The sequence below is a fragment of the Tachysurus fulvidraco genome, chromosome 3 (assembly GCF_022655615.1).
Source record: "Tachysurus fulvidraco isolate hzauxx_2018 chromosome 3, HZAU_PFXX_2.0, whole genome shotgun sequence".
Classification (NCBI taxonomy): Eukaryota; Metazoa; Chordata; class Actinopteri; order Siluriformes; family Bagridae; genus Tachysurus; species Tachysurus fulvidraco.
In genome coordinates, this window is record NC_062520.1 from 32,602,450 (window position 1) to 32,625,519 (window position 23,070).

General features: G+C 39.9%; 1 protein-coding gene, 1 long non-coding RNA gene and 1 other non-coding gene across 3 annotated transcripts in view; 1 reads left to right on the plus strand and 2 right to left on the minus strand.

Moving 5' to 3' along the window:
* Positions 1–1,112: 1,112 nt before the first annotated feature.
* On the minus strand, positions 1,113–12,852 carry LOC113662735. The gene is made up of 3 exons (XR_007140060.1): positions 12,735–12,852; positions 2,757–2,918; positions 1,113–1,248 (listed from the first exon to the last, which is right to left on the minus strand). It is a non-coding gene; the product is annotated as an uncharacterized LOC113662735 (long non-coding RNA).
* Positions 12,457–23,070, plus strand: part of LOC125140808 (NACHT, LRR and PYD domains-containing protein 3-like) — a 14,813-nt gene continuing 4,199 nt past the window's right edge. The window contains exons 1-8 of the mRNA XM_047810698.1: positions 12,457–12,510; positions 12,706–12,822; positions 13,256–13,304; positions 14,036–14,240; positions 14,470–16,240; positions 17,853–18,026; positions 18,649–18,822; positions 22,907–23,070. The exon at positions 22,907–23,070 is cut by the window's right edge and continues 10 nt beyond it. Coding sequence (XP_047666654.1) covers positions 12,458–12,510; positions 12,706–12,822; positions 13,256–13,304; positions 14,036–14,240; positions 14,470–16,240; positions 17,853–18,026; positions 18,649–18,822; positions 22,907–23,070 — 2,707 coding nt within the window. The 5' untranslated portion in view covers position 12,457. The remainder of the gene's footprint in view (positions 12,511–12,705; positions 12,823–13,255; positions 13,305–14,035; positions 14,241–14,469; positions 16,241–17,852; positions 18,027–18,648; positions 18,823–22,906) is intronic.
* LOC125140939 lies at positions 19,129–19,282 on the minus strand. Its single transcript, XR_007140263.1, has one exon. It is a non-coding gene; the product is annotated as a 5.8S ribosomal RNA (ribosomal RNA).

A 23,070-nucleotide genomic window follows, 5' to 3' on the forward strand; every position in this document is an offset into this window, starting at 1 on the left:
CATTATGTTTGAAGGACTGGTTGTTTCAGGGCTTACAGAAGCTTCTGATGTACTATCTCCCAAACCATCACTTTTCTGAAGAGTGGAATGTCACTACAGAGAAAGAGACAGATGAATCAGGAGCATAATAAAATGTTTGAGGATTAAATGTGAACAGGAGCACCGTTGTACCTGTCTGAATGTGAATGGCTTTCCTTGAGAAAGGAAGTCTGCATATTTACAGACAAAAACACCACAGTCATTGCCATTAAACTGTTTAGGAATTGCCTAGACTTAATAGCAGAACATTTAGTCTTAAAATTACACCTAATTCAGAGAAGACACATACTGTATAATTCATTAGATGGTGTCAGAAAAGTTCTCATTCGGCCGATGGTCCATCTGGAAGCCTCCAAGATGCATCCTTTCTTGACCCTGTGCTCCTTTGTGAGGTACTTTCTGTTAAATAAAACATCTGGATATCTGGATATGCAAAGATGTATGATCAAGCCACAGAATAACAGTTCAATTTAATTCAAGTTTATTTGTATAGCACTTTTTACATTGACATTGTCTCAAAGCAGCTTTACAGAACATAAACATAGAACAGAAGTTTTATTAACTCACACACATACACACACACACACACACACACACACACACACACACACACACACACACACACACACACACACACAGTATATATATAAAATATATCAATAATTTAATTTCATCTCCGACAGCCTGGGTAAGTGCTCACTATGGGACAAATAAGAACATCTGTCACCGGGTCTCATTCACTCAAATTTGTGCATGAAATCTGTGTATAAATATTTTCATGAACAAATCATGTTTCATCAATAACTTTGATTCTTAAATGTATTCTAAATTTACTGGAAAATGTAGGAACTAATAAAAATAAATAGAATACTGTTGATGGCCTTATAAACATGTTAAGATGAAAAGTACACAGTTATTAGTGAATGAGACCCAATGTTCCCACTGTTTTAAAGCTACATTAAGTTGTGCAGCTATTTGTATTCAAAAGTTTAGTAAATATTAAGTAACATTTAAAAAAAGAAAAATAGCTTTTTTTCAAACTTTTTTGTATATCGATCACTTTTAAAAATGTATTCCTGTCTACATATTATGTAAAGTGTATATAAAGCCATGCTAATGTAATACTTACCTTTCTACATATCAGACATAAAGTTTTGCTGGACAATCCACATGGAACCTTTTTCTTCTTGTGTATTCATGTTCAGTTTGCTGCAGAACAAAAGAAAATTAAACTTAAATATTTTTTTGGCCAGGCACTAACATTTATTTGTGAGTGAACAAACAGTTTCATATAGCATACAGTGACCTCCATAAGTATTGGAACAGTAAAGACAAAATTGCTCTGTTAGCTGTGGTGTCAAGACATTTATAAATATGATTAAAATATTAATGAGGAAGAAGTACAGAATGTCACATTTTATTATTGACTGTTTCAACACAAAATGCTTTACCGACTTTTAAAGTGTCAACCCCCTGCCTAATGTGAGCATAAGTATTGGAACAGTTTAACAACGTAAAAGCTAATATTTTATTGTGAATCCCTTGCAATCTGTTACAGGAGTGAGTCTGTGAGCCATAGACATCACCAGACTCTTGGTTTCACACTCTGAAATGCTTTGCCAGGCCTTTAATATTACACTGTGCTTGTCTGGGGAGTTTCTGTGTTAAGTCTCCTCTTCAACTGGTGAAATGCTTGTTCAATAGGATTTAAATCTGTAGATTGACTTGGAATGTCCTGAAAAAGATAGAAACCACTGGCAAGCTTCAGCAACCAACAACGACCAGGACAGCCGAGAAGATCAACAGCACTTGATGACAGACAAATAAAAAAAAAATCTAAAATAACTGTCAGTAAAATCACATAAAACAAGCAACTGTTAAATTGGCTGTATTAAAGCTCTGGAAAAGTGTGAACCCAAGAGTCTGGTGATGTCTAGGGGTCACAGACTCGCTCCTGTGACTGCTTACAAGGGATTTACAATTAAATATTAGCTTTTACATTTACTTACGCCGTCCCAATACTTATGCTCACATTAGGCAGAGGGATGAGATCCTGATGAAAAGTGCTGAACTTCTTAGTTGGTAAAGCATTTTGTGTTGAAACAGTCAATAATAAAATGTGACATTCATATATTAATATGTCTTGACACCAAAGGTAACAATTTTGTCTTTACTGTTCCAATACTTATGAAGGCCACTGTATATAAATTTGTTGAATGACTGCAGAAACCCTGTTTCCCTGCATTAAAAAAAGATTGAATGTTTTATGCTCAAATGGTACAAATTAGTTATGTAGACAAATATAAACTGTGCAAATATATGATTTTTTACATTTTAAAGGCAGACTATATACCTTTTTTACAACATTTACATAATAGATTTGAAGAGGTGTTCATGGTGTACTTAACCATGTTTGTGTCTTTTGTCCTGAATCAGTACAGTACACCTGTAATCTTTTAAGTGTTTACGTATTCATATTATACTATTTAAGACCAAGTGAGACACCGATTGCTGTGGAGGAGCTCTAGCTGCAATGTTCTTTCGCTAGATGCATAAAATTTTATTTAATACCCAAAAATGACATAGTGTACCTTTAAACCTTTTTGGCACTAAAGGGTTACAGTAGTTCACCCAAAAATGAAATTTCTGTCATTTACTCACCCTTACACATGGAGTTCATAACCGGTGTGGTGAACAAAATGTGTAGCGATACATACCAAATCATCTGTTGTGGTTGTCTTCTTGTAGTTCTTTCCGTGCTGACAAGCATACAGTATATCACCCTTCTTTTAACAGAGACTGGGACATGTTCTGAATAGTCTTCTACTTTCCATAGACATCGTGGTGTCACTTTCTGTTTTTTGTGACAGTCATCAGACCTGTTATGAGGAAAAATACAATTAAAATTAAAAATGAAAGAAAAACAGAACATTATGGGACAGACACTGCATGAATAAATAAATGTATTGCTCACTGTTAGTTAATGCTTTAACTGTTATTAAATGAGACCTTATTGTAAAGTGTTACCCTCTGATACCTGTTATCTTCTTACACTGCATATTAATGTAATATGACATGAAACACCTGAGATCAGGACAGGTATCTGATGTTATAACTGTTAATGTAATATGACATGAAACACCTGAGATCAGGACAGGTATCTGATGTTATAACTGTTAATGTAATATGACATGAAACACCTGAGATCAGGACAGGTATCTGAAGTTATAACTGTTAATGTAATATGACATGAAACACCTGAGATCAGGACATGTATCTGAAGTTATAACTGTTAATGTAATATGACATGAAACACCTGAGATCAGGACAGGTATCTGATGTTATAACTGTTAATGTAATATGACATGAAACACCTGAGATCAGGACAGGTATCTGATGTTATAACTGTTAATGTAATATGACATGAAACACCTGAGATCAGGACAGGTATCTGATGTTATAACTGTTAATGTAATATGACATGACACACCTGAGATACATATCTTTACATTTGTTGGGATCCAGTCTGATAGAAACAAAGTATATTAATAAAGTATTAAAGTATAAAGAGGTTTATTACTTTGGTCTCCATGATCTTTTTATTTATCTTCATTCAGTATAACTTAACTGTGGAGAGATACACAGGCTATATAAAACAGCTTAAGACTGTAATTGTAAGATAATGAAGCATAATAGATATAAAATATAAAATCTATCTGTAGGACTGTTTTGTCCTCCATTATCCATCGTAGCTTTACTTTTATTTCTCCTTCATTATCCATCTGAGATGACACTGGGATTGGAAATGCCCGCGCAAATTTTTTTTTGAAAGAGGGCGTTTTCCAAGACCATAGTTGAGGAAAGAGATGAGAGGAAAGTATCTGTGGCTCAGCCCCACAAGGGGAATAAGGAAAAATGGTTGACTCAGGATCAGGAAGAGAAGAAAGAGTGCCAGAAGCTACAGAAGAAGAAAAGACAGAGTGAAGGTTAAAGCGAGGGGGTGAGAGGTAGTTTTAGGTAAGATAGGTAGAGTGATGGTGAAGGATACCAGGTGATGATCAGAGACGTGTAGTGGGGTAGCAGTCACGTCTGTAGCTGGAGAAGGACGGGTGAAAACCAGGTCCAGGACATTGCCTCCTTTGTGTGCGGGGATGGAGCTGTTGAGTGTGAGGGAGAAAGAGTCGAGAAGAGTCAGGAGGGAAGAAGATTGAAGCTTGTCAGAGGGGAGGTTATCAGAAGGGAAAACACTAAGTGGTGTGTCCATTTCTTCCAGGAAGTCTCCCAAGGGATCAGGTGGGCGGTAGACAACAATGATAACAAGGTTGATTGATGATGTGACTGAAATGGCATGGAATTCAAAAGAGGAGATGGTTAAATGAGACAAGAGTAGAGGTGTAAAGCACCAACCTGTACCACCACCTCTACCTGTTTCTCAGGGTGAGTGAGAGAAAGCATAGGCAGAGGGTGGAGCAGCTGGTGTAGCAGTGTTCTGTGGGATATCCAGGTCTCTGTTAGCGCAAGAACATCACAGGAGTAATGGGAAGTTAATGCAGAGATAAAATCAGCTTTCTTTACAGCAGACTGTCAATTCCAGATCCCACCTACCACCACTGTGTGAGACTTACACAACAGTGGAGGGTAGATGAGGTTACTAAGATTGTGAACTTCGCTCTGTAAACGAAAGCATCTGCGACAGTAGGGTTTGAGTACAGAGATGAGTTTGAGGCAAATATTTGCAGTCAATCCAAAAGTAAGAATTAGCATATGGTATAATATATCAAAACAGTACTAGACACTAGAGATAGACAGATACTTACAAACAGCGGAGAACCTTCAATTTAAATAGGTAAGCCCTGTCCACAATTCACACCTTAAGGGAGACTGAAACTACTCCTGATTAATCAGCTGAGAGAACAACAAAGACCAACACTATAAAATCAACAATGGTATAGAATATAACACAATTCAAATCACACTACTCTAGAACAAAGTGAGTCAAGCAGATAGTAATGGTACACAATCAGTGAATTAAAATTTATGGACCATCTTCCCAATTCATTTTTTGTAATAATAATACCTAAATAAGATACCTGATCCCTAACTTTAATATTACAAATTTCTGTGAACTACATTCTTTGATGGACATCAATCCACATTTAGAAAGGTTCATGGATAAGCCTGACGTCTTGGAGAATTGCTGGATATTCTCTAGTGCTGATGGAACTTGGTTAGCATCTTGCAAAAAAAAGTGTGGTATCATCAGCCAATTGACTGATGAGTATTTGTTTGTTAGCAATAGAGATACCACAAAGACTATTAGAAATTGTAAGAAATTACACATAACTGCACCCAAATTCCACTCCAAGATACACATGTAAAAGAGCTCACAGGGCTGCCAGCTTTTGAGTTCATCTTAGAGTGAGATGTTGGGGGCGGGGCTTTGGTTGTGGGGAGGGGCTTGTGGAGGGGCGTGGCTTGATGTGGAAAAAATACAAACACAAAATCTTTGCATTAGAAGTGTATTAAGTATTTACTGATTGTCAAAGTATTTGGTATCTGTACAGAATTTTTTGGGAAATTTACATTACATTTAATTTTCACAAACATTTTACAGAAATAGGATTAACATGTGATTAACATGTTCACAGATTAACATGTGTGCTATTGTAAATGCTGGTGGCTGATTTTCAGCCTTAATCATTGATGTCGTTGACTTGACATTCTGTTCTTAGAAAACAATAATTAACATTAACTACTAAACATGTCCAGATATTTGTAATCTGGAAATGCTTTTGTACTGTTTTTTATGATAAAGTTATGTAAAATAACTGCTCAGTGCTGCAAAACAAACAACTCTGCTAATGCTAACTTCATTCTATATAAACTATACAGTGTTGTAATGTAACGGAGTACAAATACTTCGTTACCGTACTTAAGTAGAAATGTCACGTATCTGTACTTTACTTCGCTATTTAAATTTATGACAACTTTCACTTTTACTCCACTACATTTCTGAGATAAAATGTAAACTTTTACTCCGTTATATTCCCACTAAACATCTTCGCTACTCGTTACTACGAAATAAAGTCAGCAGAAATGTGTGTGACTGTAATAAGGGAGGTTTGGTGTATCACTGCTCCTAGATTGTATTACGCTCCGCACGCTGTACGGAGAAGCACAGGTACGCGCAGCGTGCACGCGCAGTCAGAGCTGGGGGCGTTTATCTATAACGGGGGCAACCAAAAGCAGTGAAATGTCACTATTCTTATTACCAGAGTTGTAGCACAAACACAATATTAATGCAACATCAATACTAAATAAAAATAACATTTATAGATTTGGTCTTTGTGAATATTAGTTTATTAATGACGTCATTCATCGGACACACTGTTTGTAGAGAATACACACACACACATGAACTGATCTGATTCAAGACTGACGTCATTACATCATACATAAAATTTTGGTGTCCACTTTTACCATTTAATAACACCATAACTTTTGGCTTACTGTGTAGTCATATAATATATAATATAAAACTCTTCTTGTTTTAAATTCTCACTGAGGGATAAAACCCCTAAAGATGAAACCCTAGAACTGCCCCTGATCTTATACCTACTGAAAATCACTGACATTTTACTTTTTACTTTTACTTCAAATACTTAAGTACATTAAATATCAGAAAATGACTTTTGATACTTAAGTACAGTAAATATCAGATACTTTAAGACTTTTACTTCAGTAATGTTCTAAAAGGTGACTTTCACTTCTACCAAAGTCTTTTTCTAGTACGATACTTGTACTTTTACTAAAGTATTGCTTTCTAGTACTTTATACAACACTGAAACTATATAACAGCATCGGCCTATTAGTTACTAGCCTAAACTGGACTTAAGTAAAGTTGGCTACATATTCACAGATTGGAGTTTCCCGAGTCAGTAACTCCTGAGCTAAAAGCTTTTATTACACAAATAACACCTCTTTTCTATCGTAGTAATGTAGAGAGGCAGCTACAACCCACTTTTCCTTGGTGGAAAAAATACATGTCTCTATGTGCAGACGACTGAGAGACAGATTCCAAGGGACCGTCTGCAAAGTGAAAAACCCGAAAAGCAAATACAAAAAAAACAGTCAATAACTTCACTGTAATACACTGTACTGTCACCAGCTCACACACACTGTAATACACTGTACTGTCACCAGCTCACACACACTGTAATACACTGTACTGTCACCAGCTCACACACACACTGTAATACACTGTACTGTCACCAGCTCACACACACTGTAATACACTGTACTGTCACCAGCTCACACATCACTGTAATACACTGTACTGTCACCAGCTCACACACACACACTGTAATACACTGTACTGTCACCAGCTCACACACACACTGTAATACACTGTACTGTCACCAGCTCACACACACTGTAATACACTGTACTGTCACCAGCTCACACACACTGTAATACACTGTACTGTCACCAGCTCACACACACACTGTAATACACTGTACTGTCACCAGCTCACACACACACTGTAATACACTGTACTGTCACCAGCTCACACACACTGTAATACACTGTACTGTCACCAGCTCACACACACACTGTAATACACTGTACTGTCACCAGCTCACACACACACTGTAATACACTGTACTGTCACCAGCTCACACACACTGTAATACACTGTACTGTCACCAGCTCACACACACTGTAATACACTGTACTGTCACCAGCTCACACACACTGTAATACACTGTACTGTCACCAGCTCACACACACACTGTAATACACTGTACTGTCACCAGCTCACACACACACTGTAATACACTGTACTGTCACCAGCTCACACACACTGTAATACACTGTACTGTCACCAGCTCACACACACTGTAATACACTGTACTGTCACCAGCTCACACACACACTGTAATACACTGTACTGTCACCAGCTCACACACACTGTAATACACTGTACTGTCACCAGCTCACACACACACTGTAATACACTGTACTGTCACCAGCTCACACACACACTGTAATACACTGTACTGTCACCAGCTCACACACACACTGTAATACACTGTACTGTCACCAGCTCACACACACACTGTAATACACTGTACTGTCACCAGCTCACACACACTGTAATACACTGTACTGTCACCAGCTCACACACACTGTAATACACTGTACTGTCACCAGCTCACACACACTGTAATACACTGTACTGTCACCAGCTCACACACACTGTAATACACTGTACTGTCACCAGCTCACACACACTGTAATACACTGTACTGTCACCAGCTCACACACACTGTAATACACTGTACTGTCACCAGCTCACACACACTGTAATACACTGTACTGTCACCAGCTCACACACACTGTAATACACTGTACTGTCACCAGCTCACACACACTGTAATACACTGTACTGTCACCAGCTCACACACACTGTAATACACTGTACTGTCACCAGCTCACACACACTGTAATACACTGTACTGTCACCAGCTCACACACACTGTAATACACTGTACTGTCACCAGCTCACACACACACTGTAATACACTGTACTGTCACCAGCTCACACACACTGTAATACACTGTACTGTCACCAGCTCACACACACTGTAATACACTGTACTGTCACCAGCTCACACACACTGTAATACACTGTACTGTCACCAGCTCACACACACACTGTAATACACTGTACTGTCACCAGCTCACACACACTGTAATACACTGTACTGTCACCAGCTCACACACACTGTAATACACTGTACTGTCACCAGCTCACACACACTGTAATACACTGTACTGTCACCAGCTCACACACACACACTGTAATACACTGTACTGTCACCAGCTCACACACACTGTAATACACTGTACTGTCACCAGCTCACACACACTGTAATACACTGTACTGTCACCAGCTCACACACACTGTAATACACTGTACTGTCACCAGCTCACACACACACTGTAATACACTGTACTGTCACCAGCTCACACACACACTGTAATACACTGTACTGTCACCAGCTCACACACACACACTGTAATACACTGTACTGTCACCAGCTCACACACACACTGTAATACACTGTACTGTCACCAGCTCACACACACACTGTAATACACTGTACTGTCACCAGCTCACACACACTGTAATACACTGTACTGTCACCAGCTCACACACACACTGTAATACACTGTACTGTCACCAGCTCACACACACACTGTAATACACTGTACTGTCACCAGCTCACACACACTGTAATACACTGTACTGTCACCAGCTCACACACACTGTAATACACTGTACTGTCACCAGCTCACACACACTGTAATACACTGTACTGTCACCAGCTCACACACACACTGTAATACACTGTACTGTCACCAGCTCACACACACACACACTGTAATACACTGTACTGTCACCAGCTCACACACACTGTAATACACTGTACTGTCACCAGCTCACACACACACACTGTAATACACTGTACTGTCACCAGCTCACACACACACTGTAATACACTGTACTGTCACCAGCTCACACACACACTGTAATACACTGTACTGTCACCAGCTCACACACACACTGTAATACACTGTACTGTCACCAGCTCACACACACACTGTAATACACTGTACTGTCACCAGCTCACACACACACTGTAATACACTGTACTGTCACCAGCTCACACACACTGTAATACACTGTACTGTCACCAGCTCACACACACACTGTAATACACTGTACTGTCACCAGCTCACACACACTGTAATACACTGTACTGTCACCAGCTCACACACACACTGTAATACACTGTACTGTCACCAGCTCACACACACTGTAATACACTGTACTGTCACCAGCTCACACACACACTGTAATACACTGTACTGTCACCAGCTCACACACACTGTAATACACTGTACTGTCACCAGCTCACACACACACTGTAATACACTGTACTGTCACCAGCTCACACACACACTGTAATACACTGTACTGTCACCAGCTCACACACACACTGTAATACACTGTACTGTCACCAGCTCACACACACACTGTAATACACTGTACTGTCACCAGCTCACACACACTGTAATACACTGTACTGTCACCAGCTCACACACACTGTAATACACTGTACTGTCACCAGCTCACACACACTGTAATACACTGTACTGTCACCAGCTCACACACACTGTAATACACTGTACTGTCACACACTCACACACACTGTAATACACTGTACTGTCACCAGCTCACACACACTGTAATACACTGTACTGTCACCAGCTCACACACACTGTAATACACTGTACTGTCACCAGCTCACACATCACTGTAATACACTGTACTGTCACCAGCTCACACACACTGTAATACACTGTACTGTCACCAGCTCACACATCACTGTAATACACTGTACTGTCACCAGCTCACACATCACTGTAATACACTGTAACTATCAGGACATCAGTGATGTGTGAGCTGAATTTGGTGACAGTACAGTGTATTACAGTGACGTTTTTTGTATTTGCTTTTCTGGTTTCACAGATGGTACCTGGGAATCTGTCTCTTAGGTGTTCACACATAGAGACTTATGTATTTGAGACATGGTATTCCAATGACTGTGACAGTTTGCAAGTCAGAGTTTCAAGCACATAACGTCAACCCCTCTGTACCTGCAGTCCAACGGTTTAGCAGAGAAAAGAGTTCAAATAATCGAAAAATGTAAGAGAAGGAGCTGTGGGGAAATGTTACTATGGACTTGTTTCAGCTTAATGACAAAGATTACTTGTTGCTCGTGGACTATCATTCAAACTACCTGGAATTTGTGCAGCTGACAAGCACAATGTCAGAGCAGGTCATTGCAAAGACAAATGTTATATTTGCACGAAATGGTATTCCAATGAGTTTCAAGCACATAACGTGAAGCCCTCTGTACCCGCAGTCCAACGGTTTAGCAGAGAAAAGGAGTTCAAATAGTGAAATGCCTTCTAAAAAAGCCACTGAGACAGTTAGTGATCCGTACCTGGCTATTCTGAATCACAGAGCTTCACCACTGGAGAATGGACTTTCACCGGCCGAAATGCTCATGAATAGGAAACTACAGACAAAGCTACCGTCGGTAAAGCATCAAATGGTACGGAGTAGGTGGAATTCTGCAAATGAAAGACAGATTAATCACTACAACAAAACAGCAAGACCACTGAGCCCACTTGCCCAAGAGGAAATTGTATGAGTGACATGTGATGGGCAGTGGGGACCATTGGCCAAAGTGATTAAAGAGACTATGCCCAGGTCATACGAAGTGGTAACAGAGCATGGGACAATAATGAGGACAAACACAAGACATTTGCTAAAAGTGCCTCAGAGAGAAATAAAAATCAATGAGAGTGAGACAAATGATGTGGAAATTGCAAAGCAAGATGAACAATTAGAAATGCAAAGCAATACTAAAGAGTCTGTAACTGTAAATAGACAGGATGCTGTAGGACAAACAAAACGTCCTAAGAGACAAATAATAAGGCCAAAAAGACTAATAGACGAAAAGAGGAAATGTTACAAATTGTGGATAAATGAAAACAATTTGGTGTAATATTTGTAGTCACGGGCGTCAGAACCATTACATGACCAATAATATTGGACCCACACACTTTTACTGTCTCTATTCAGCACATATGTCTTTTTTATTACTTTTCAGAGCGCCGACAGTCAAATCCATTCTGCTTGTGGAATGTCCTAATAAATTAAACTCCATTCTGTGTTTTACCTACAGACATGACCACGCTGCTGCTTCCTGATATCCATGGGCATCGGAACCATTATATGTGTGTGTGTGTGTGTGTCACTGCCCTTCCCCCCTCTGCAGTATACACTGTAATGAAAGTGAATGTCAGCAGCTCCATTTTGTGTGGAGTGAAAAATAAAAGATCTCATATAATATAATCCTCACATTATGAGTCACACACACACACACACACACACACACACACACACACACACACACACACACACACACACACACACACACACACACACATCAGCATAAACCAGACAAACCAGTTAGACCAGTGACAGTAAGAGTGAAAGTCAGCAGCTCCATTTAGTGACGAGTGAACAGTAAAAGATTTGAGGAGTAAAAACACAGTGAGTATCTAAAGCTCTAATATATAAACACACTGAAGTGACACTAGATACAGAAGAGTTTTGTGGGTTTGTACTGAAGCTTTAATGTACACAGGTTGTTTTATAACTTGATAGCGTGACTATTTCCTGTAAGTGAACTCTGTGCTGATTCAGGGTTTAATTTAACACACCGATGTTGGAGTGAAGTAAACGTGTGTCCTGCTGTAATCTGGAGAAGGAGACATGACCTCCAACATGAGTGTGTCTGGGAAACAGGACTTAAAGAAAGACGAGAGGTGACTTACTTTTACATTCACCAGTAATAAATACACACCGTCTCATGGGAACACATCTGTATCTCTAAACACTCACTAGTTAACACAGGAAGTCAACTTTAAGGTGTTTAATAGCAGTTTAATGTTTAATGTTTAATGATGAACACATTGTTTAACAGTGCTGAGTATTAATTATTGCTGATATTTCTGTTCTAGAATGATGAAGGGAAAGAGATCAGACTCACCAGAACCCAGCTGTGTGTCCATGAAGAGTGACGCGTCAATGGGACGTCCAATTGACTTCAAAACCAGAGACAATTCTACTGATGTGAGGTCAGTATAGTGAGGTGTTTTACAGCAGTGTTCCACCTGATCAAACTCACTCGTCTCATTATGAAGCCCTTCATGAGCTTTATCAGGTGTTGAAGCAGTAAAACACTAAACTGTGCAGTGCTGCAGCTCTCGGACTGGCAGTGAGGAAAAGTGCTTTAAGAGTTCAGTTCAGTCTGCAGTCCCTGAGCTGGAGGGTCTGTGGTGCTACAGAAGAACATTTACACCTGGGACATTAATGACTATATAAAGATTTTATTCATTTATTCAAACATTTGTTTCTAAACATGTTGGTGTCAGTTAGGAAATCCTGAAATCAGTGTATTGTGTTAAGAGGATAGTGTTAAATATCTGTGTGTGTATTTATTAGTGTGTGATTTGTGCAGCTATGAATACATATAGTCCATATTACATGATGGGTTTTGTTTGTTCACAGACCACAAAAATCAAACATCAGGAGAAAACAGCTGGACTCTATATTCAAGGTGCGTGTGTTGTGTTTAAAGTGTGTAATGTGTGTGTTGTGTTTAAAGTGTGTAATGTGTGTGTTGTGTGTTGTGTGTAATGTGTGTGTTGTGTGTGTTGTGTTTAAAGTGTGTAATGTGTGTGTTGTTTTTAAAGTGTGTAATGTGTGTGTTGTTTTTAAAGTGTGTAATGTGTGTGTTGTGTTTAAAGTGTGTAATGTGTGTGTTGTGTTTAAAGTGTGTAATGTGTGTGTTGTGTTTAAAGTGTGTAATGTGTGTGTTGTGTTTAAAGTGTGTAATGTGTGTGTTGTGTTTAAAGTGTGTAATGTGTGTGTTGTGTTTAAAGTGTGTAATGTGTGTGTTGTGTTTAAAGTGTGTAATGTGTGTGTTGTGTTTAAAGTGTGTAATGTGTGTGTTGTTTTTAAAGTGTGTAATGTGTGTGTTGTGTTTAAAGTGTGTAATGTGTGTGTTGTGTTTAAAGTGTGTAATGTGTGTGTTGTGTTTAAAGTGTGTAATGTGTGTGTTGTGTTTAAAGTGTGTAATGTGTGTGTTGTGTGTAATGTGTGTGTTGTGTGTAATGTGTGTGTTGTGATCCCTTGTCATGTCTTGATGTGCAGCAGCATTATGGGTAATCAGTTGTATGAGTTTTAAATGTGATAATAAAAAGAGACTTTTATTCTTGTGACAAAATAAAAGTCTCTCTCACTGTAACATGATAATATTTAGATCTGTTCCTGTGTGTTTCTAACCAGGAGCTGGAACACAAAGTCATCACTCTGATAAAGAATGAGCTGAAGAGGTTTAGGAAGCTCCTGAGTCCAGATTACCCAGCATGCACTGAGAGGGAGGTGGAGGATGAGGAGGATCTGCACAGTGTCAGAGACGGAGCGCTGAAGATCACACTGCACGTCCTGAAGAACATGAACCACACAGATCTCGCTAACACACTGCACAACAGTAAGAGCTCTGAGTCATGACTTTATTCCATCAGCTTCACTTTAGAGAGAGGAAATAGTTTTAGATATGAAGACTTTTAGTTTTACATTTAATTTTAATATCATGTTGTATCTGTTCATGGTCCAGCTTCAATAATATTTAGTCCATCAGTCAGGAATTAATAGCAGCGTTTGTACGATTTTGCATTATAACTATTTATTACTAAACTAGATATTACTTTGTTTATTAGAACTCGCCCCTGTGTATCAGACAAAGTTGAAGTCCAATCTGAGGAAGAAGTTTAAAAGAATTAATGAAGGAATCTCACAGCATGGAAGCTCAGCACTTCTGAATGAGATCTACACTGAGCTCTACATCACAGAGGGTTGGAGTGGAGACGTCAATAATGAACATGAGGTGAGACAGATTGAGGCAGCGTCCAGGAGACCAGCAACACAGGAGAAACCCATCAAATGTAATGAGCTCTTTAAAGACAAGTCCATCAGAACTGTGCTGACTAAAGGAGTTGCTGGAATTGGAAAAACAGTCTCTGTGCAGAAGTTCATCCTGGACTGGGCTGAAGGAGAAGTAAATCAGGACGTCACCTTCATGTTCCCACTTCCCTTTAGAGAGCTGAATCTGATGAAGCAGAACAATCTCAGTCTGATGAAACTTCTTCATCACTTTTTCCCAGAAATAAGAGAACTAGAATCAATAGACTGTGACTCCTACAAAGTGGTGTTGATCTTTGATGGTCTGGATGAGTGTCGACTTCCTCTAAATTTCCAGAAGAATGAGAGATTGTGTGATGTGACAGAGTCAGCCTCAGTGGATGTGCTGCTGACGAACCTCATCAAGGGGAATCTGCTTCCCTCTGCTCTCCTCTGGATAACCACAAGACCAGGAGCAGCCAATCAGATCCCTCCTGAGTGTGTAGACCAGGTAACAGAGGTACGAGGCTTCAGTGATCCTCAGAAAGAGGAGTACTTCAGGAAGAGGATCAGTGATCAGAGACTGACCGATAAAATCATCACTCACCTGAAGTCTTCAAGAAGCCTCTACATCATGTGCCACATCCCAGTCTTCTGCTGGATCTCAGCCACTGTTCTAGAGAGAATGTTGGGTGGAGCAGAGGGTGGAGAGATCCCCAAGACTCTGACTCAAATGTACACACACTTCCTGATCTTTCAGATCAAACACAAGGACCAAAAGTACCATCAGAAATGTGACCCTGATCCTCAGCAGACCAGAGAGAGTATCATGGCACTGGGAAAACTGGCTTTCCACCAGCTGGAGAAAGGAAACCTGATCTTCTATGAGGAAGACCTGAGCGAGTGTGGCATTGATGTCAGAGAAGTGTCAGTGTACTCAGGAGTGTGTACCCAGATCTTCAGAGAGGAGTTTGGGCTTCACCTGGGGAAGGTGTTCAGCTTCGTACATCTGAGTGTTCAGGAGTTTCTGGCTGCTTTATACACATTTCTCTCCTTTATTAGCAGAAATGTAACAGAACATCAAACCTCTGATCTGTCTGATCTTTTCAGGAAGTCAAACATGTCTGATCTCCTCAGGAGTGCAGTGGACAAGGCCTTACAGAGTGAGAATGGACACCTGGACCTGTTCCTCCGCTTCCTTCTGGGTCTCTCACTGGAGACCAATCAAACTCTTTTACGAGACTTAATGCCACAGACAGGAAGCAGATCTCACAGCAAACAGGAAACAGTGGAGTACATCAAGGAGAAGATCAGGGAGAATCCATCTCCAGAGAAATCCATCAATCTGTTCCACTGTCTGAATGAACTGAATGATGATTCTCTAGTGCAGGAAGTACAAACTTATCTGAAGAGAAGAGGTGACAGACGTCTCAGTGACACCAGACTCTCTCCTGGTCAGTGGTCAGCTCTGGTGTTTGTGTTACTGACCTCAGAACAGGAGCTGGATGTGTTTAATTTGAGGAAATATGATCCATCACATGAAGGTCTTCTGAAGCTGCTGCCAGTGGTCAAAGCCTCCAGAAAAGCTGAGTGAGTATTTTTATTTATAACTGTATTACTGCATGGTTTATTATTTTAATGTAACACTGAACTGCACTGTTTGGATTAATGTGTGTTAATAGTTCCTCTAATCATCTTTACACAAACCTCTGGTACTTTTACAGAAGATTGTGTCACTTTTTACACTAACATGTTATATCTGAACTGAGGGCTGGGCCACATGGACAACATCTTATAACATCATATGAGGCATTTTATAGCTTTTATATATGAATCATGAAAAATTAAGTGTTCTCTAAAATGTATGTAAAAATATCTCTACAAAATAACTGCATGCATTTAAGAACTAAAGACATTTCTGAACTAAACACCAGTGAAAGACTTTTTCTGTTCTGTTTATATTGAAAGTGACATTTAACAAAACTCTCACAGATGAGAAAAACATCAGACTGACAAAATGGGATCAATATGGATAGAAAATATAAAAAGTAAATATTAAAACACTCGAATGTCCTTCAAGTATGTCTTTATGTTGAAGTTCCTCATCTTGTGTTGTGTGTGACACAGTGTTGTGGGGAGATTCACTCTGTCATGGCTTTTTTACTCAATTGTTCTTTCTAATAAAAATAAAACATAAATGCTTTTTAAAACTTTAACCCAATACGAAGGACAAACAAAAGTCTCCTTCAGTCTGCACTACTGCTAAACTTTACCAAGGACTGAGCTCGTGGTCAATAAAACATCAACCATCATTTTGGACCTCGACACATTGGACAGACGAAGTGGGAAAATGTTCAGCTTTATCTTCTTATTATGTTAGAAACAAGCTAGGCAGCGAACTCAGATGTGTGATGAAGATTTTCTTTCTCTAACACTGACCTGTTTGTAGAGGATGGAGTTTAAATGTGACTTTTTATATGAAGACTTTTATTTTGATGGGGTTCTTTGTTCTTTGCTTATCAAGTGTACAAGCAGGTAAAAAGAGAGAGGATGAATAATGTGTCACAGGTGAGTGTAGTGTCGTGACCGCTGTTATTAAAAAGTCCTGTTTTGTTCTACTTGGAGCTCGGTACACTACATTCTACCATGTCACTTATAGCCCCCTGAAGCCCACCTACACAAATCCTTTAGTGTAACACACAGTAGTAGTAACAGAGGTCTGGAGGTGACAGATTTGTACGTGTACGAGCACAGAGAACAACACACACCAACTGTTTTAGTGTCTCTGTGAAATCCAACATATAACTGAGTGTAAAGTACGACTAGTATTGTCATGTTATTACCTGGTAGTGTACAGCTGTATAATTCTTTATGTTCTGTAATAAAATGCACTGTATCTGCAGTGTTGGGTGTAGAAACTTGAACACAGATCAGAGTGTAGTGTTTGTAGGCTGCTCGCTCTCACATGTGTGTGTTATGTACATGACCTAATGGTCTTATAATAAATTGTAGCTGAGAGATTGTGGAGTGCAGAAAGACGTCCCTGCTCCTGTAAATGTGCTGATGTGGTGTCCTGTCCTCTGATTTGTGTGTGTGACACAAACACACTGACATTTCTGTTACAGCTTCAACTTTAGCTGGATTATGGCTGTGTTTGTGTGTTTGAGATCAATGTTCTGATATTTCATCATTTCTCTTCCAGGCTGTGGAAGTGTAATCTGACAGAGGAAAGCTGTAGAGTTCTGTCCTCAGTTCTCAGCTCAAACTCCTCCAGTCTGAGAGAACTGAACCTGAGTGGCAATAATCTGCAGGATTCAGGAGTGAAGCTGCTCTCTGATGGACTGAAGAATCCACACTGTACACTGGAGATACTGAGGTACACACACACACACACACACACACACACACACACACACACACACACACACACACACACACACACACACACACACAATACTACTCCTATTTACAGTGAGGACAATAAATGAATTTCTCTGCTGTTATCTGTCCTCATGGAGCTGCTACCATTTTATAGACCTGTTTCTGTTGTTCAATGGGAGCAAAACTATTCCTGAGAATGTTTGTAACACAAAGTAAAAGTGTGTACAATGTACACAGATCTACACACTGAACACACTGTAATGAAGCAGTAAAGGACAGTGTGTAAATGTGTAAATGTTCTCCAGCAGAACTTTCCCCAGAGCTGCTGAACACACTGTATGAACATCTCTCTGCTAGAAATAAAGAGACGTGTTTGTTCAGAGTGACGTCTCTGTTATTATCTTCTTACAGAAAGTTAAATACATCTCAGTCTCATATGAGCTGAGACACATGGATCTGTCCAAGAGCAGTCCAACTTTATACACAGATGTTCATGTTAGATTTTTATCCTGATATTAGAACCTTGTGTTCAGGTCCACACTTTATTTCTCACTGATGGAAACACCTCAATTCACTATCAGACAAATAAATCAAACACTTCATCATTTCTCTTCCAGTCTGTATGAGTGTAATCTGACAGAGGAAAGCTGTAGAGTTCTGTCCTCAGTTCTCAGCTCAAACTCCTCCAGTCTGAGAGAACTGGACCTGAGTGTCAATAAACTGCAGGATTCAGGAGTGAAGCTGCTCTCTGATGGGCTGAAGGATCCACACTGTACACTGGAGATACTGAGGTACACACACACACACACACACACACACACACACACACACACACACACACACACACACACACACACACACACACACACACGTTTCCTATTGTGATTACCCTATCTATTTAACTGTGCCGTGTTGCCTTGTGCAGCACGGAATCTACTGTTGTCTTGTCCTGTCTTTAGTCCGTGTGATGTTTATTGTTTCCTTTGTTAAAAACCCTGTTTATTTTGCTATCATGCGCTTGGGTCCATTTTTATCCCGCGTTCATGACAGAAGATTCCGCCGCACCAGGACCCAGCAGGATAGTGGTAACCTTGGAGCGACCCTCAGACAGGCATAGCCCCGGGAGGCACCCGGGGCCGCAATGTGCGTTCGAAGTGTCGATGATCGATGTGTACTGCAATTCACACTAGTTCTCGCAGATGGCTGCGTTCTTCATCAATGCACGAGCCGAGTGATCCACAGCTAAGAGTTTGTGGTGCAATGAATTGTGGGAAATAGAGTCCTGATGATAAAGTACAGCAAATCCTCTGCAGGCCAGCAGAGGGAGCCCTCGTGGCTCTCATAACAAATTCAGAGAGTTCTGAGTGAGCTTAAATAGACCTGGGGTCTCATTTATAAAGCGTGCGTACGCACAAACGGGGCTGGAAACGTGCGTACGCCAGTTTTCACGCAAAGGTTGTGATCTATAAAAAATTAACTTGACATTAAAATGTGCGCAAACTTTAAGCAAACTTTGAGACGTGCGTACGCACATTCTGGAGACAAAGGGAATTGGCGACACAGATGGTGAGGTCGTGAACTGAAGTTAGATTGTAGAAAATTCATGTGAGAACGATTATAAGAATTAATGACATTAAACTTTCACTCCATTTCACACGTTATATCCACATTATCATGAAGATTAAATCCAACAGTGTTATTTGTGACTATTGTTTTAGGCTAAATCCAAACGTAATTCAAAATGTATTAAAAATAAAATAATAATAATCAGCACTACTCCGTCCAGGGTGTATCCTGCCTTGATGCCCAATGACGCCTGAGGATAGGCACAGGCTCCCCGTGACCCGTGTAGTTCGGATAAGCGGTAGAAGATGAATGAATGACTGAATAAATAATGAGTGCTGCCTCAAGTCACATTGAGTCACATTGTCCACAACGGGAGCGCAGGAGGAAATGGCGCGACTACATGTAATACAGAATAGCATGAAATACCCTTTTATAAGAGAACTACAGAACACAGTGTAAAAACTAAATATTTTCTTAATGTACATCATAAAATGTCAAAGTCTGCAAATACTCCTCATCATTGGTCCTAACTATTACGGTGTTCATTACAAAACCGTCATGAAGAAGCATGTGATCGCTATAACATTTTTGTCTTACATTTTCGCCCACAAATTAATTCTGTGATTCTGTCAAGGTGTTAACGATCAGTCTAATTGCTAGAAACATATAAATCCTCCGGTGACCCGGGTATGTAATGCTTCATGATGGCACTCCTGGAGGATTACGCCAATGGGAGAATAAGGAGAGAACGAGTTTTCAGGGACCATGATGATTTCCTGGCCCATGATGATGACTGGCTAATAAGCCGATTTAGATTTCCTAGAGCTGTGCTCTTAGATATATGTGTTGAATTGGGTCCAGTATTAGAGAGGGCAACACGCCGGAACCATGCAATCCCAGTCCAAATACAAGTCCTCACCACTCTGGGGTTCTTGGCAACCGGCTGTTTACAGCGGGAATTGGCAGACACATAAATTATTTATATAAAAAACTATAAGTAATCCTCAACTTTGTGTCTAAAACCTTTTCGTATATGAAATAATTCTATTGGAATCTATCATCTCACCCTATCTGGTATATCACAGCCGTCCCTGAGTGCCATAATATCTGTCGTTTTGAATGGTATACTTCATATGGGTAGTCGGTACATCAGGTTCCCCTACACTGTGTGAGATACATCAGGTTCCCCTACACTGTGTGAGATACATCAGGTTCCCCTACACTGTGTGAGATACATCAGGTTCCCCTACACTGTGTGAGATACATCAGGTTCCCCTACAGTGTGTGAGGTACATCAGGTTCCCCTACAATGCAATATGCAGCAATGTCTGGTTTCCCAAATGTAATCTGCGCAATTGACTGCACTCATGTTGCTATAAGGGCACCATCTGAAAATGAATTTGCTTATGTTAACAGAAAGCATGTGCATTCTATTAATGTGCAAATCATATGTGACTCCAACACGACCCTCACAAACATTGTGGCACGCTGGCCTGGTTCAACACATGATTCCTTTATCTTGACACATAACAGTGTAGGGAACAGACTAAATGCAGGCGCAGTACGTGATGGCTGGCTTCTTGGTGAGTTTAACAATATTAAAAAGTAGAAAATGTAACAATTTTGTTTTTAAAATAATTATAACAATGTTGCTTTTAATATAATTATAATATATATATATATATATATATAATTATAAATAAATAAAATATAATTATAACCTGCAGGTGACAGTGACTACCCCTGAGACGCTGCTCCTCACCCCATTATTAAACACACAGAGGAAACTCATTATAACGAGGTCCACTCTCGTGCCCGCGCACTGATTTGCATTGACTATTTATGGTTAAAAATGGGCGTGTACAGGGCGGGACTTGAGGCTGGTTCACGTACGCACATCGGCGGGTGACCTGTGATTTATAAAGGGAACATTGCTTACAGGTTTGCGTACGCACCGTTTTATAAATCGGATTTTTTTTTGCCGTACGCCATTTTTGGCTTTTGGGCGTAAGTAAACTTTTAGTAGGGATCCTACACACAGTTTTATAAATGAGACCCCTGGTGATTACAAACAGGAAACAGGTGTGCTGAGTTGGTGGTGCAATGAATTGTGGGAAATAGAGTCCTGATGACAAAGTGCAGGCCAGCAGAGGGAGCTCTCATGGCTCTCATAACACTAATATCCTTCAAGTATCTCTTTATGTTGAAGTTCCTCATCTTTTGTTGTGTGTGACACAGTGTTGTGGGGAGATTCACTCTGTCATGGCTTTTTACTCAATTGTTCTTTCTAATAAAAATAAAACATTTTTTTTTTTAACTTTAACCCAATACGAAGGACAAACAAAAGTCTCCTTCAGTCTGCACTACTGCTAAACTTTACCAAGGACTGAGCTCGTGGTCAATAAAACATCAACCATCATTTTGGACCTCGACACATTGGACAGACGAAGTGGGAAAATGTTCAGCTTTATCTTCTTATTATGTTAGAAACAAGCTAGGCAGCGAACTCAGATGTGTGATGAAGATTTTCTTTCTCTAACACTGACCTGTTTGTAGAGGATGGAGTTTAAATGTGACTTTTTATATGAAGACTTTTATTTTGATGGGGTTCTTTGTTCTTTGCTTATCAAGTGTACAAGCAGGTAAAAAGAGAGAGGATGAATAATGTGTCACAGGTGAGTGTAGTGTCGTGACCGCTGTTATTAAAAAGTCCTGTTTTGTTCTACTTGGAGCTCGGTACACTACATTCTACCATGTCACTTATAGCCCCCTGAAGCCCACCTACACAAATCCTTTAGTGTAACACACAGTAGTAGTAACAGAGGTCTGGAGGTGACAGATTTGTACGTGTACGAGCACAGAGAACAACACACACCAACTGTTTTAGTGTCTCTGTGAAATCCAACATATAACTGAGTGTAAAGTACGACTAGTATTGTCATGTTATTACCTGGTAGTGTACAGCAGTATAATTCTTTATGTTCTGTAATAAAATGCACTGTATCTGCAGTGTTGGGTGTAGAAACTTGAACACACATCAGAGTGTAGTGTTTGTAGGCTGCTCGCTCTCACATGTGTGTGTTATGTACATGACCTAATGGTCTTATAATAAATTGTAGCTGAGAGATTGTGGAGTGCAGAAAGACGTCCCTGCTCCTGTAAATGTGCTGATGTGGTGTCCTGTCCTCTGATTTGTGTGTGTGACACAAACACACTGACATTTCTGTTACAGCTTCAACTTTAGCTGGATTATGGCTGTGTTTGTGTGTTTGAGATCAGTGTTCTGATATTTCATCATTTCTCTTCCAGGCTGTGTGACTGTAATCTGACAGAGGAAAGCTGTAGAGTTCTGTCCTCAGTTCTCAGCTCAAACTCCTCCAGTCTGAGAGAACTGGACCTGAGTGACAATAACCTGCAGGTTTCAGGAGTGAAGCTGCTCTCTGATGGGCTGAAGGATCCACACTGTACACTGG